Below are 17281 nucleotides of genomic sequence, written 5' to 3'. Positions count from 1 at the left end.
ACCGTCCAAGCTGGCAACAATGACCCGGGCGGTCCAAAAACACTGAACTTGAAAATTGACAAAATTGCCCCCGCCCGCCATCAATGGGGTACCGAATTTTCACCGTATCCGGCTAGTGTTTGTCAAATTCGGAGGCCTCTTTCTTTTCTACTTTCACAAAGGCAAGGATACAAAGGAACAGGACCATTTGGTGGTCCACATAACCACTTAAAATGACGTCCGGAAAGCATGATCAGCCGCCCTCCGTTTCTGATTGTTAGTTTTAATGTTCATCTGGTTTGTCCATGGTGGGGTCTACGTGATGAACGGCTGCGATCATGGATCACGAGAGTTGTTTGAAAGGTTCAAGAGCTAGTGGTCCCGCGGACCATCAAATTTTCTATGCCCCGTTTCGGGTGTAGTTAATCTCACAGAAGCAGTAGCCAGTAGGGATGGGAACGGATTGGCTACTCCCCCTGCCACCAGCCAATAGCTGATGGTCGGTGCGCTGTGGGCCCCACCATGATGCATTGGTTTCATCCATGCCGTCCATCTATTTTTCTAGATTATTTTATGATATGAGACTAAAAAATAAGCTATATATCAATCTCAAGTCGACCTCATTACAGGAAAAAGTTTTGAATGGACGTAGACCATTAAAAACTTTTTGGAATCCATAAAAGTTTTGGATCAAGATGATCATTGTTTTTTCCCTTCATCTGGGTCTGTATGACCTAATAAATATATTAGATGTCAAATAAACAATAGAGTGGGCCTTAGGAGGATTTTAATGGTGGATATCCAATCACTATTTTTTTTCTTATGGTGTGGTCCACCTGAGCTTTATATCCCACTCATTTTTGGCATTATTCCATAAAATGATCTGAAAAAATGGATGAACGGAATGGATGAAAGACATTCATCATATCGGGGCCCACAGAGCACCGACCATCAGCCCCGGGGCTGGTGGCAGGGGGAGTAGCCAATCCGTTTCCAGTAGTGGTAAGTGAGGTGAGCATGTTGAACTGGAATATGGTAGTTCAACCTCTTCACAACACACATGGCAGGGGAAAGCATCAATCTGTACCGTCCATTTAGTGATGCCTGCCATGTATGCCCTTATTTCCAGAAATCACACTTAGAAAACAATCCAATCCATTTTCTCTCTCTGAATGTTGAAGTCACTAATTTTTTTACCGTAGAAATTTAAGGCCACTGATCAGAAGGATGAGATAAATGATTATTGTATATTTCAAAATAATCTTCATCCATAGAAATTGAAACTATATGAACGGTCTTGACTGGTACTTCACCTGCCACATCGGCTGTTAAAAGACTGATCTACCATATTAGGTTCTGTCAGACAGTAAAATAGTAAATACTGCTTTGCTAAGCCTAGGCGCGTGTACAGTAAAGCTCATGCACAGACCACACGTCTGCCAGCATGGCACGATAGGTCTGGCATCCAGTCCATCCATCCGAACCATACCAATATATTAATGCGGTGGATCAAGCAACAGATTGATCCGCCAAACAGATTAACCATAACTTGCAAAACAAATGCACGGCTCTGAAAAACTTAGCTGTGGTTTTCTATCAGATCCACCTGTTTCCAATATTGGAGCCACATACTGATTGGATCAAATTTTATTTTTTGGGAAAATATGTACAAGGTCGGACCAGATTGATGGATAGATCTTGCGCATATGTGCTATGGTGGCACATGTGTGGAGTATAGTCACACACGTCTGCAACATGGTAAATACTCTGAGGTCTTTTCACAGTAGGCATGAATACTTTCGAACGTGAAAGAATCCATCTAAGAAGAAGAAAACAAGGGAAACGCTTCGAAGGTTTTCCTCAAATGAATGGGCCAATGTCTCCGACAAATAGGGGTGTATATCAAGTCCAACCGCGTCGAGATGAGGCGCTCGGCAACTGGCTGACCTCAGCTTGAACTTGGCTCGGCTCGGTACTGGAGCTTGACTAGCCAGCTCGGCTCAGTTGAGTCAGCAACTTGGGTCAACTCGGGCCGAGTTTGAGTCAAGATTGAGCTGAGTTCGCCGTTGAGGCATTTTCACAGACACTTGGATTGCATCTTCAAAATCTCTTTGTATGTGAAACAAAAGCAATGGTTTTATAGGTATTTTAGCAAACACCTTCTAAGCAACATAAAAATTGAGAAAAATAAAACTATATATATATATATATATATATATATTTGTTTCATGTACATACCTTTCTCGCCACCAGCCACACTTCATTAAGTCATTTTATCAAACACTTGGTGAGCAACATCAATGGTAAAGTAACCAAGTCACCAACCTGGTTCAATCCAAGTTCGATTCGAGCTGGATTTGATCCGAGTCAAGTTGAGCTATGGCCTGCTCGAACTCATTTTCAAGCTCAAAAAATTAGCTCGACTCGACTCGACTCGACTCAAGCTTAGCTTCGAACCAAGTTGAATCGAGTTTTTTTGAGTCGAGTCGTGCGAGCTAACTGAGCTAGCTCGATTCGTATACACCTTTACCTACAAATGTTGAGATGTTGTATCAAGAGAGTAAATTACCAAACTACCCCAATACTAAGCCCATTTGGGGCCACTGGAGGGAAGCAAATGTAGGTTAATGAGCAGTATTGTGAGTAATTTATAAGTAAACTGGGTGAAATACTTTTTTGAGTTTTCATAGAGAGTCACACAGGTGAAAAAAGGTGCCGCTATGCACATATCCACCATACATGTAGCACATTGATGATATTTCAAAACAATTCAATTATTAACTACATCACTAAATTCACACTTCAAAAATAATCCAAACTATTTAAAGGTTGGTCATTGCTTGTTTGTAAATTTTATATTTTTGACCCACTTGGAGTTGAAAATATCTTCATTTTTGAACTTATTATAATTATTCTATTAAATATCACATATGTATAGTAATTTAGAATATTAAAGTTAATTTTGAAAATTATATATTTTTGTGAATATATTGAAAATTTTCAATGCATTTTAATTTTCCTTATTCACTCTCATTAAAACTAAATATTTAAATTACAAATGCATTTCATTTACTCTCATTCAAACATAATTGAATTAGTCATTTACTCTCAATTATTTTGCCTCCAATTTTGTTTCCAATTTTCATCTATTTAGAAGCTCCCAAACAGACCTTCAAAAGCTGATGTGTTCTAGAAGCTGATTGTACTTGAAACCCTTTTGAGGTCATAGAAGTTTTGGATCAATATGATTTTTTTTTTTTCTTCTTCTTCTTTCTTTATGTCTTTGTGAACGTATGAACAAATTGAATAGAAAATAAACATTATAGTCACCTTATAAATATTTAATGGTGTTCTCATTGCTATTTGTGATGTGGTCTACTTAACCTTTAGATATGACTCGTTTTGGGGCTGGTGCTTTAAAATGATCTTGCGAATTGGATGAACAGTATAATGTAATACATGCATCATTGTGAACTGTTGGTACAACTAGGAGCATGAGCAAAGTCAGTGCTTGTCTTTGCACGGCATGAACTCACACCAGCCAGGTCAGTGGTGTGTGGTACACGAGCCAATCAACTCTGCATGAGTGCCACTCTCATGGTGTATTGATGTGGCAAATCTTTTTAGACTTACCATGTACATATTATATTCACACTGTCCAATCATTTTAGGTGATCAGTTTTTAACATAAGCTTTAAAATGAGGCAGATCAAAAGCCCAAATGAACTATACCACCGAATTAAAAACTTTATAGGGAAAACACTTATATCAGCTTTCCTTGTAACCCCAAGAATTATTCCTGCTACTCTATGCGGTATGGTATACTTGAGCTTTGGATCTAACTCATTTTTAAGTTCATGCCATGCCCTAAAATAATCTGGCTAGCAAAATGGACAGGCGTTGTGAATATAACACAGACATCATGGCGGGTCCACGACTTGTCCACGTCAACATTCCATCATGGTCGGTGGCGTGGGTCACACCACGCAGTCTTACTTTTACACGATACCGCACATTCCAAATCCACACGTGTTTGGTGGAAGAGATTTAAGCAGACTGGCGTGGCTACATTGAGCTACGCAAACCCTATATAAACCGGGCCAATTGCCGTTGTCTCTTCACTCTAAATTCGGGCTTCTTCTTCATTTTCTTCTCTACCATTTACATACATTTCCTTCTCTCTTTTTTTCTCTACAATCTCTAACGATGGGAATGCCAGTCATCGATCTGAGCGGTCTGGATGGAGAGAACAGGAAAGAAACGATGGCTCTCTTGCGAGATGCCTTCGAGAACTGGGGCTTTTTCCAGGTACGTTTGGACGGAGCAGATATCCGATGTGAGATGCCCACAATCAAACAGCCATGATGTGTGTATCTGAATTTGTTGAAGTGGGTCCCACCGTTCTCGAGTGGTACCCCTTTTATCACCGTTCCATCCTGCTCAGGCATCAAATGGTTCTGCCAATAGTGATTTTTCGATGTGTGTGTGTGTGTGTGTGTGAACGTTGACACATGTGGCACTGATAGCACACGTGAATGTGTACGTTGAAACATATCGCACGTGTGGTGTGTTTGATGGCCCACTTATCAGCAGAAGTGGGCCTCTTTACAACTTCCCATCACCACCCAATTTCTCAATTAATCAGATGTGCTATGTATATGACATGTGGGCAGGAATTCACATATAACTGCTGGGTGTGATGATTTCTATATCTATTTTCGAGTGCTTGACTATGAGATGATCTTGATATGGGGTCCACCCAACTAGTAATGACCACCATCTGATCATTTCTACATGTGTGTTTGTGTGTAGATTGTGAACCATGGGATGCCCCTGGAAGTAATGGATAAGGTGAAGAAGCTGGCAAACGCACACCTTGCTGCATTAGCACAAAAGAAGTTCCAGGAGTCGGAGTTGGTGAAGAAATTGGAAGGGGTCAAATCCGAATCGGAGGTATCGGACGTTGATTGGGAGGCCTGCTTCTTTGTCCAAAACCTACCGATTTCCACCATCGCGGACGCCCCGGATCTATCGGCCCAGCTCAAGTAAGTTTTTCCATCGCCTATGATGATGTTGATCTGGTGGACCCAATCGTGGGATCGGGACTAAATCAGATGGTCGGGATTGTTTGATGATGGATTTTTCTTTTTTCTTTTTTCTTTTTCTGCCCGTGTTGGGGTTGTTTCGGGGGTTTTGTTTCGAATCCACCACATTGACGATATGAACGGTTTATGGATGATATCAGATGGTTAGCACCACTTGAAAACGGGGATTTGGGTTATCTCCAATCCACCACATGGACCATCTGAACGGTTTGGATCATCATAAGGTGGGCCACAAACACGTATAAAACACAGCTGGAGATGCTTAAAATGACTTGTGGAAAACAAACTACCAATTTGTCCACATATGATCGGGGCCAAATCAGTTGCTTAAGATTATTTAAAGTGGAAATTTTTTTGTGTCCTCTCCATTCCACGACACACACCATACGAACGGTTTGGATCATTAGAAGGTGGACCCCAGCTGTGTGTAAAGCACATCTGAACATTCTCAGAATGACTTGATTTCTCTAAATTTCAGGGAGGCTGTTGAAGAATATGTAGCAGAAGCAATTAAGCTGACTGAGAAGATGTTGGATCTGGTTGGGGAGAACTTGGGACTTGAGAAAGGCTACTTAAAGAAGGCCTTTTCGGGTGCTAATGGCCCATTCATGGGCACCAAGTTCGCCCAATACCCTTCATGCCCAAAGGCCGATCTGATCAAAGGTCTACGGACACACAGCGACGCCGGCGGTCTGATCTTGGTCCTTCAAGACGACAGGATCCCCGGCCTTCAGTTCTTGAAGGACGGCGAGTGGGTCGATGTCACTCCACTGCCCAACTCCATCTTCGTCAACACTGGCGAACAACTAGAGGTTTGTGTCTACATTTTCATGGATACTTATCTGAGAATGGCACATCAGCCATGGAACCTTTGTCCTGACCGTGTTCTTGGGCCATTGTCCAATTAATCAGACGGTCCAATCCTGAATTGGCCCACCAAGAAAAGAGTGGGACCCATCACTTCTAGAATGACTATTATATTTAATACTATTATTAAAACTAAGTTGACTTAATCCAGACACGATCTGCCATGAGTGATGGTGGGACCCGACTAGACTGATTTTAGCAGGGTCAAAAAATGGTGGACCATGCTTTATTTAACTTCGTAACTCAGACCAACTTGTTCAGTCTCGAGTCACGACTAGCCCATTTCAAGGGGTGGCATGCTCGACCGAGTCTGAGTTTACTCATGAGGTGGACCTGAACCCAACCTGACTTCTCAACAGGGCAGAACAATACACCCAGACTCATTTAAGTCTAGTTGGGTTCATAAGTTGCCGGCAGGTCTGGGCAGCCATTGATAACAGCCCTACCAGGTGGTGGATCCCATATATGGTTTTTAGACTTGGATGAGTCTGACTCGGATTCAGTACAACCCGATCGGGTTCGATACGGTGAATTGGGCCAATTCAGCCCCATCGTGCAAGTCACAACTTGACTCATGGTAGACGAGTTGATCCGAATAGCTGTCTTTTAATCATGGTCTCATAATTAAGATTGATCATGTGCATTTTTTGAAAATTCATTGTACAGGTAATTAGCAATGGGAGGATTAAGAGCATTCCCCACCGTGTGATTGCAAGGGAAGAGGGAGGACGGCTGTCCATCGCCTCTTTCTACAACCCAGCGAGCGACGCAGTGATCAGCCCGGCCGAGAAGCTGGTGTACCCACAGAACTACCGGTTCGAAGACTACATGAAAATATACTCGGGCACCAAGTTCGCCGAAAAAGAGCCTCGTTTTGAAACCATGAAGAAGGGTGGCGTTGTGGCCCCATCTAATGGCCAAGCTTGCTATTGATAGAGCTAGCTTTTTTTGAAGGCAATACAAAGGATTGAACCATGGTTCACTCACACACACCTCACTGCCCTTGGTTTTGCTGTTTTCTCTTATGTCTGATTGAATCGTCATTGCTTTTGCTGTTTTTTCTCGTGTCTGATTGAATGATTATCTATTCTTCTTCCGTGTGTTTTCAGAAATTATATAATAATAAGAATAATAATAAAAGCGTGTTATTCATTTCGTCATCTTTTCTTTTTAAGTTTTGGTTTGATGAGCTGATCCAGTGCTGAAGCTGAGTATCTTGCTCTTGCTCTAATATTCAATGGTCATGTTCCTACGTTGAGATATAATGTTCCCATATTTACAGCTACTTTAAAGTTTTGGTTTGAGTGGTTAATCCTAACCATCCAATCAATGTCTAGCAAATGAAGGGTTGGCAAGAAAATAAAGCAACGAATATTATATAGCTCTAGCAACTGGCCTAGGGTTGTTACAGGCCACCTTAATTTTTAAATGATTAGGTGGGCCTATTCAAAATTAGGCATGCTTTGACACTTTGCTACAGTGTGATGGACGATAATCAAGCACTTAGAAATTGTTTACTTGGCATACAAGTAAGTTGAATTAAATGGGCTAAACCATGGATTTTCCAAACTCGCCCAACATTTCGAATCTCTTCACTATGGGATAGAAATAATCATGGATTCTTACAATGGGCTCATGATAGATTTGGAGCTGGGAAAACCTACCTCCCAGTTGAATAAAAGGCCGCCCAAAATTGATGACCATTATACATTTTCTACTTCCTTGGACATGAAATCCACAACCTAATTCATGACAGTGATTGTGAGCATGAACTTATCCACTTGGGACTTCCAACTTGCCAAGGATCTTGAATAATAACGACGGGCCCCATATGATAAGAATTTTGGGATCAAATCAATCATGATTATCTTGACAAGGAATGGGGAAGGCAGGCATGGGACTAGATATTGACGTGGTCTAAGAGAGTGAAAAGATAGTTGACGGAGTGGGCCACCTGGATGAAGATTCGATTGTAAACTTTTTTAAAAATCTTGATTAGGACCATCCAGATCCATCATATTGCTAGGAAAATGTAGAAGTAAATTCAAAATTTAAATCACACAATGAGAAACAAACACAAATAAAGCATGCATGGAGACACATGATTTTACATGGGAAATTCTTATGAGAAAAAATCACGACATAAAACGACAAACAGATCCACTATGAAAACGAAAGTATAAGATATCTAATCACTTAAAGATAAGAAGACTCTTGTTTTCTCCCTTCCAAACCCTAGAATCGATTTACCCCTCTTTGTTCTCTTATCATAATCACGTATTATACCCATATATATAATGTTACACTCGGAATAGGAAACAAATTACACAATTACGCAAAATTGTGCGCGTCATTAATCTAATTAAGCATCGATCGATCGAGATCCCATGTTCAATCAATCAAACATGCTCAAAGCATTCATAAAGTTAACATGAATTTTTCAAATTATGTCGATTGCTTGAACCTCTAAGATCGATTGATTGAACCTATCTAAAGCTGTCAAAAGACCAATCTATCTAATCCGAGGTCACTCGATTGATCGAGTAGCCTGTTTGATCGATCAAACTCCATTTACTTTTATACAGATTGAAAACATTCAAACAAAATTCTCCACCATAGCTTTATTCATCATGATCCATAGCTTCAAGCTCCATCTCTAATTATGTCAATCATAGTAACCACATTGTCGTCCATTTTCGTGCACACTCTGTCTTCATCAAACTTTCGTCAGACCTAGAGAAATCGAACAAAATTTGAACTTCTCTATAAAAAATGTAACGCCTCAGTTTCTAAAACCCGAGTACGAGACTCATTCCAGAAACACGAGGGTTAATAAATCAGAATTAGCTGAATATCAAGTCAGAGTGCGATAGCATAAGTAAGCATGGATAATATCATATAAATTCGAATATTTGGCCCACTCAACTAGGGACCATAGTTATAAAGTTTTAAGAGTTTCAATGTATCAATCAACCATAAGAAATGTTACTACTACTGGTTAAGCCCAGAGTAATTAGCCGCTTCTTGCTGCGGCTCATCTTCATAATATCCGTCTTCGGGCTCCACCATCGCGTCTTTAGGGCTAGTGCTGCCATCTTCTCCATTTATACCTGTATACTCTGTACGGTTTGATATTCGATAAATGAGTGGTCAGCTCAGTGTGAATTCCCCTTAAGATTATACACCACCGCCTTAACAAACATAGTTTAAAGAAAAGCAATGATACATACAAAACAAACAAGATGCGATCTTATTAAAATGCATGGATGAATAAATGCATATCGACCTGGGGATGCTCAACCAATCAGACTTGGGCTCGTCACCCATGCATAAGACCTGTCACCAGCGTAGCATATCTCGTACAGCATGGTGCCAAGTCATCGTACATATCTCGTACTAGGTCACTAGTGTAGCATAACTTGTACAGCATATTGACCAAGGGTCAATAGTCGGTGGTCTGGAAGCCAGCGAAACAATACCCTAATAAACATAGGGCACGTGCTACGGCATCCAAAATTAGTCACTCGTCATCGCCAATATGCTATGAATGCATAATTAGCCAGATAATTATTATTCCAATTACAACCAACTAGTTTAAGAAACTCAATAGTCACTACGGGGATCTCGTCACCCAACGTAGGCCGACAGCCCGGGCATAGTGTCCCATGACCATCATCCCCTACTCATGAGGTTTTCTACCTTGGGATGTTAAATAAAACCATTTGATCAAAATGACACTAAGTCAAGGGCCCTTTTCTTCCACACAATCTGTCTAACTACATCCCAAGTGTGGCATGCAATAGTGGAATTTTCCACGTGTAATGTTGTGATTTGAATATTAAGGCGACTCGCAATCAATTATTAACATGTGAAGTGCATAGAATTTCATAATGGTAATAGGATTTTCAATGTATCATCATGAAACTAAAGTACAATCTATCAAGCAATATAATACCAAAGCATGGGAAGTCAGTGATCATTGCATATGAATGGCACTCATGATTTACTAATTATTATGTAAGTCTACAGAATCAATCATGAATTGGAGTAGGACAATTAGTAGAATTTAAAAAAAATTCAACAACTATTAGGACCTTGAACTAACGATAGTAATTTGATGTATACTATGTTTGGCTAACTTAGAGATGTAAGCCCAAGGGGAAAAATAATCACCTGAGTTGTTGTAGCTATCGGTCCAATGCCTTATAATGGATTTCCTAGAATTATTTCCAAGACAAGAATTGTATTAATAAGTTAGCGATTGAGCAAGTCGATAAGGGCCCTCCTACATGTAACTTTGGGCCAGACTTCGCCCAACAATCAAGGCCTAAACTGGGCCTTACCTTGGCCCGATCTGGCTGCCAATTGTAGTCTAATCTGGGCCGATCGGAGCCCATTATAGCTGGTCATGGATGGCTCAAAGATTTTGGGCTAGACTGGGCCTTGTTCGGCCTAGCTTGGCTACCCTCTCGCTGCTATAGTGTGGTCTATGTAAGTATGGTGAGGCCCACTGGGATTTATTCCCGGTGCTGCCCACTGGGACGTGGCCCACTGCAATGTATGGCAAGGCCCACTGGAACATGGCCCACTTCAATGTATGATGAGGTGGGCCAATGGTCTGGCCCACCTGGTTGCCTAAACTCGGGCCTGCTATGTTTTGGCCCACTTCTGGGCCGATTTTCAGCCCAGATCAAGTGGCTGATTCTGGCCCAAGTTGGGCTGGTTTTGGCTCAGTTCTGGGCTAGTTTTCAGCCCAAATCACTAGTTAAGATCCAGCTCTAATCAACCCACTGTAGACACTGAGTTCGGCCCATATACTTGGCTGGAATCTGGCTTGGCTCAGCACAATTGTTGGAGGCCTAATCTTTAGTCCATACCACAACCCGACGTGCTTCTAGGCCTGAGCTTCATTCAGGCCGAATCTTAGCTCACGCTCATGGCTATCCTCGACCAGATCTCGATCCACTTTTCTTGCTGGAACTAGGTCTGATCTCAACCCAGTTTTGAGGTTGTTTTCAACCCAAAACGTGATTGGTTTTAGCCCAGCACACTGATTGGTCCCAGCACCTCCCTCAGCTATTGTTTCCGACCCACACCACGGCCCGTAATGTGGCTGTTTTTGGACCAGCTGGGGGGATGATTGAACCCCAGCTACACGGCCCAAAATGTGAAAGTTCTCAGTCTGATTCTCACGGTCTGCCTGGAAGCCATTTTCGGCCCAGACTTCAAGGCTGGCTTCAACCTAGCATAAGGCTCAACTGAAGGCTACTTTCATCCCATATTTGGGAATGTTCCTAGGCTTGGACACGACTTGGTTTGGTGGCTGGGACTCAGCAAAAGAAAATAATTAGAAATGCTTGATCAAGCTGGCTTTTTCTGCTCATCAAAAAATGGCAATACTACCCACCATTGCATTGATGCAGATGTGCTCTCCCAGCTCGTCGAGTTTAGCCGGCCCATATGTTTTTGCTGAAAGTCTGGATTGGTATAGAACAATTGTTGGAGGTCCGGTTTCACACTGAATCGAGCTGGGTTCTCAGCTCTAGCTGCCACCTAGGTCTGTCTTAGGTCTAGCTTATCTTGGCCCATATCACAGCCATCACCCGGTCTTGGTTCCGGGCCAAGACTTAACCATTACATAGACTGACTAAGAGAGCCAAACGACCCTATTGTCACTGGAAAAAATGAAATGGACAATGGAGGTGGTGTGTTTGGCGTTACCTGACTTCTCCTTGCACACTTAGAGATGCCTCTGGTCTGCACTTATTCGACTTAGTCCGAGAGGCCAGGTCGACTCAGTGCGGCACCAAGATCGCACCTATCCTTCCTTCCTTCTTCCTGATTCTCTTTTCTATCATAATCCCTCTATCTCTCTCTGATTTTTCCCTCCTTCTAAAAGGTATTTATGGGCTGCACTGACCCGACTCGATCCGACTCGAACGGCTTGACTCAGTGCATTGTGGCACCTGGTTCAATACCCAACTCAGAAACTCGGTTCCTCTCTCTCTCTCTCTCTCTCTCTCTCTCTCTCTCTCTCTCTCTCTGCGAGCTCGTGGTCCGAATCCCGAGGCCAACGGTCGGTTTTTATGGTTTTTATAGAGTGAAGCACGTGTGAACTTCCCATTTAACAGTCACGATTTAATGGTCGGATGCACACGTTTATCTCGAATTTTTGCATGTATGGAATCCATCCATCATTGGGGATGGGTTCCTGCTGCTGTGGCCCAAATATTGCATATCAGACCCATTTATTGCATGGATTTACAAGCATGACACCGTTTAATAGCCTAATTTAATTGAATTTGTGATGCAGGGCGTCTTCATGAGCTTGGACTGGGAAAGGACACTAAAAAGCATGGATTTACCGATCTGATGACACTAAAGCAGGGAACGGACTCTAGAAGACTAAGAGCGACGAAATTATACACCAGGAGTCCGCGAAAATCGAGAAACTGAAGCTCAAATGGCCTGAAAGTTAAGCAGAATGCAAGATCACAGCGCTCCCACCATCCGATTGGCTCAAACTTCATACATGGGATTGGGACCATAAATTAACCGTACACGCCAAATTTCAGCCATTGGATCCTCGTGAAAGTGGCGGAGAACTAATAGATCAGTCCATAAAACCCCTGATTTGGGGCCCACCCGCTGTCCAGATACGCTTTAACTTCGGGCCCCACGGCTCAAATGAAATGGGGAACAAGATGGATGGTGTGGATTTCTCATAATCATCATACAGTGTACGTACTACACTTTTTGCACTAAACTTGCATGGCAAGACTCTCCCTGACGTCTCATCTTCAAAAACATAAGTTCTGTTTCTATTACGAAACAGAGCCTGCGGTTTTCCTTTGTGGGCCACCACCGTACACCAACGGTAGAATCCGGACCGACCATCAGGAGTGGGCCTAGAAATCGACCAAAGCCTGATCAATTCCTTGCAACTATGTAAACGATTAAGAATGCAAAGACTGGATGCTTCTGCTACGTTGATTAGTGGTGTGGTCTACCTAAAGCTCGGATCCACTTCGAATTTGAAAGATTGGCCTAAGTAGACCTTATGAATCTAATTATCGACGCTGATTCACTGGAAGATCACCGAGAGTGGCTCCCTCAAGGTCCAGCACAGCTGCCGTGCGCAAAGCCAGCGTCCGCAAGTTCCGGACGCTGCCCCGGCTTTTACGGCCCATTGAATGATCTTGGAGGTGATTGGTTGAAAGATCGACACCGTCCAAACTGTTGGGAGGGAAATTTAGACCCTTCCCAAGTTGACGGAATGCCCGGACGTGATCGCATGCTGGTCCACATCTCATCCAAACACAAACCGGTCTCGCGGTTTTGCTGCGACAGAAAACGCTGCTGTGCGTAAGAAATTCCGATTTTTCTCAGCGTAAGCAAGGTCGGTTCCCTGCAACCGACCTCCCCACCATCTTCTCTGCTTATAAAAGAAAGAGAAGAGAGAGAACCAAGGGAGTTTTTGGGGAGAGTTCGTCTTTGGTTGGAAAGAAACGGGAAGAAAGGAAGGACGGTCTGCGGTAGGGGCTGCTGAATGTGCTGCTGAGGAGTTTTCGTTTGGGAGAAGAAAACGGGGCTGCTGCTGCTGCTGTGCATGGGAGGAGTTCTTTGATGAGATACGGGAAGACAAGGAGAAGAGAGAGAAGTTTTTTTCTTTTACTTTATTTCCTTGCTTTGTTTTTTTGTTCCTTCTTCTTTTTCTTCTTCTTTTTCTTTTAATTAGAATTTAGCCCGCATCATGACGGGCTAAACCTCTTAGCTAGGGCTAAGAGGTGAAGCTTGTAGTGAGATGGGAGACTCTAATTGCTGGGTTAACTATTTAATCGTGAATTGAACTTGATTATGGTTTAATTATTAAGGGAATGTTTGTAGTTTTTAATGGTCTATTGTGACTGAAATTACAATGGGTCTGTGATAGCTTTGAGCATGTTCCTTTTCTCCTTTTCATGTTTATGAAGTCAGGAAGCCCTATTGTTCACCATCGTCTCATGGGCATGGTCGGATGACGGTACTCTGCCTAACTTTCATGGCATGTTGATTGATTGGTAATTAGATTAATTTCTGTTGTTTGCTTTGTCTCCTGGGCAAGGTTAGGTGATGGAATCCATTCTAATTCATACACCTTTCATCTCTTGAAAACCAGATCAAGTAAGTTCAGTTTAATTTCCATGATTCCTGATGCAGGCAAAAGATCTCCCTGATCTCTACGAGTGGATCCTCTGAATCCCTAGTTTTCCTTCCTTTGAATTCCTTAAAGTCTTAGATAATTCTTCCACAATTATTCCTTAATTTCTATTTGGTTTAGATCACATCTTAGTCTAGTTCTAGTTCTACTTGGTTTCAGATAACGTACAGGTATCAGTCCCTGTGGATTCGACCTCGGTCTTACCGAGTTTATTACTACATCACAACCCTATACTTGGGGAGTGAACAAGTTTTTGGCGCCATACGATTTTCTGAAATTAATTGGTTTTAGGATTAGTTTAAGATTAGGATTTTACTAACCTTAGTTTTTATTTATTTATTTATTTATTTCTATTTTTAGTTCAAAACTAACTTGTTTCCTATTTTATAGGATCTGGACATAAGTTTCTCAATTGGTAATTCCTTCCTAATCTCTCTACTTTTTCATATTTTTAGAATTTAGGTTATTTCTTTCCCTTCTTAGAAATTAACTTTCTATTTTTGTTTTATTTTAGTAACTTTCTAATTCTAACACTTTTAGAAACTAATTTTGTTTCCTAATTTATTTTTAGAATATCTGTTTAGAAACTAACCTTCTTATTTTATAGGCCTTTAAGATAGAAATCTCTAATTCGGTACACTCCTTCCCTACTTTCTATTTTTTTAAATTCTCCTTTAGTAATTTACTTTCTAAGTTAGGACTCTCCTAATTTATTTTAGAAATTTTCATCTTCTCTTAGGAATTCTTTCTTTTAGAAGCTAGTTCACTTCTATCTTTCTTTTAAGGATTGTTTTTCTCCTTTTTAGAATCTAACTTATTTTGTTTTATTTTGCAGGTCCTTAACTTAGGGGCTTCAATTTGGTAATTTCTTTCCAACTCTCTTTTTCTTTCTAGCTTTTCTTTTCCTTTCTTAGGGTTAAGTTTTTAATTTAGGGCTGCGAGTGTTTTCATGCCCAAGTGGGCCCGTGACGACACTCGACGTCTCTTGACTGAAGGAGGATTGGTTGAGGGGTTGACTATCCATCGCAGGACTAGACACCACTCGAAATCCCCTGAGTTAAGTGAAGTTATGGCTGAAGACCAACCTCCTCTACTCCCACCCAGGGTGGAGGATACCCAAGATGAGAATGAGGTGCAACAGGCACCCCCGCCTCGTACTTTACGAGATTTTCTGCAACCGGCGGGAGTGAGTATGCCCTCATGCATGATTTTTCACAGGACAAATGGACATCAAGCCAGGAGTTATCCAACTCCTTCCCAAATTCCATGGACTTGAATCCGAAAGTCCATATTTACATTTGAAAGAGTTCGATGAGATAATAGCTACATTATGTTTTCCTAATGTATCCGAGGATACAATTAGGAAACTCTTTCCTTTTTCCTTAAAAGAGAAAGCTAAGACGTGGTTACATTCACTACGCCCTAGATCCATTGGCACATGGAACGAATGCAGAGGGAATTCATAAAAAATTCTTCCCACATCATAAAACGATTACCCTCAGAAAAGCGATCATGAACTTTGCCCAAAAGGAAGATGAAACATTCTTTCAATGTTGGGAAAGGTTCAAAGATTTGGTCAGTTCATGCCCACAACACGGATTTGAAACGTGGCGCATTACAAATTTTTTCTATGATGGACTGACATCTTCCATGCGCCAAATGGTCGAGACAATGTGTAATGGAGAGTTCATTAATAAAGATATCGACGAGGTACGGGACTACCTCGATAGTTTGGCTGAAAAAACACAATCTTGGTTACCCAAAATCGAACACCACGTCTAGGCCGACTCAATTAAAGGAGAAAGGTGGATTATATCTCTTGAAAGAAGAGGATGATCTCAAGTGTAAAGTGACTACGCTCATAAGGAAAGTTGAGGCCATGGAAGGAAAGAAGGATAAGGTCAATGAAATTGTTTGCGGCATCTGTGATTGCAACATTCACACAACTGAAAACTGTCCTACAATACCTGCCTTTCAAGGAGTGTTGAATGAACAAGCCAATGCCGTAAATAACTATCAAAGACCTTTTACTGGACCTAACTCCAACACATACAATCCTGGCTGGAAAAATCATCCAAACTTTAGTTGGAGGAATGGACAAACGGCTACTCCTCCAGGTTTCTTCAATCAAAATCCAAATCAAGTGAAACCTCAAGAGGAACCGGTTCAAAATCCCATACAAGAGCTGGCTCAGGCAATGCGGGGAATTACAGATTTTATGCAAAAGATAGATTCTCGTATGACGGTTATAGAAAAGGGGATGCTTCCTGCACAACCTATCCCCAATCCTAAACCGCAGTACGAGAATAATGATCCCAGCTCTTCAAATCAGATGGGGCATGCTAAATCCATCACCACTCTTAGGAGTGGGAAGATCATTGATAAAACTCTTCCGGTTAGGCCCGAAAAGCCTCAAGAACCAAGAGGACAACAATGATGGATCCAGGATGTCCCACAAAAAGTAGAACCGGAACTTCTAAAGAACCAGTTGCTCCATTCCCTCAACGGTTGGTTTCACCAAAACCTCTCTCTAACTCTCGGATATCCTAGAGGTATTGAAACAGTGAAAGTCAACATTCCTCTACTTGATGTCGTAAACGATACCTTCATATGCCAAATTCCTAAAAGACTTATGCACGACCAACGACGGAAAATTATTCAAAAGAAAATTTTCGACGGAGAAAGTGAGCGCCATCCTCAAGCAAGACGTGCCAGAAATTCAAGGATCCCGTAGCCCAACCATATCATGTGTAATCGGGAACCATCGAATTGATCACGCACTTCGTGACTTAGGCGAGCGTCAATTTGATTCCCTACTCGGAATACAAACAGCTAGGTTTGGGTGAATTAAAACCCACCCTAACCACACTACAACTTGCTGATCACTCTGTTCGTGTACCAAGAGGGATAATTGAGGATGTGTTGGTCCAAGTTGATAGATTTTACTACCCTGTAGATTTTATCATCCTGGACACTGAACCCATCAATAACATGAGCACTCAGATTCCCGTCATTCTTGGTCGCCCATTCCTTGCCACGTCAAACGCAATTATCAATTGCAGGAATGGTATCATGACCATGTCTTTTGGAAATTTGATATTGGAGTCAAACATTTTTTTCAATAACGGCA

The 17281-nt window shown here is 41.8% G+C and overlaps 1 protein-coding gene and 1 non-coding gene across 2 annotated transcripts; one reads left to right on the top strand and one right to left on the bottom strand.

Annotated features, from left to right (window-relative positions):
• Positions 1-4095: 4095 nt before the first annotated feature.
• On the top strand, positions 4096-7111 carry LOC131234795 (1-aminocyclopropane-1-carboxylate oxidase 1-like). Its single transcript, XM_058231753.1, has 4 exons — positions 4096-4287; positions 4792-5024; positions 5563-5896; positions 6618-7111. The coding sequence occupies exons 1-4, from the start codon at positions 4186-4188 to the stop codon at positions 6882-6884; spliced, it is 936 nt and encodes a 311-aa protein (XP_058087736.1). The 5' UTR covers positions 4096-4185; the 3' UTR covers positions 6885-7111.
• Positions 7112-15645: 8534 nt separating this feature from the next.
• LOC131235935 (small nucleolar RNA R71) lies at positions 15646-15752 on the bottom strand. Its single transcript, XR_009166446.1, has one exon. It is a non-coding gene; the product is annotated as a small nucleolar RNA R71 (small nucleolar RNA).
• Positions 15753-17281: the final 1529 nt, after the last annotated feature.

This window comes from Magnolia sinica, chromosome 19 (assembly GCF_029962835.1).
Source record: "Magnolia sinica isolate HGM2019 chromosome 19, MsV1, whole genome shotgun sequence".
Classification (NCBI taxonomy): domain Eukaryota; kingdom Viridiplantae; phylum Streptophyta; class Magnoliopsida; order Magnoliales; family Magnoliaceae; genus Magnolia; species Magnolia sinica.
This window is presented reverse-complemented; position numbering and strand designations above follow the sequence as displayed.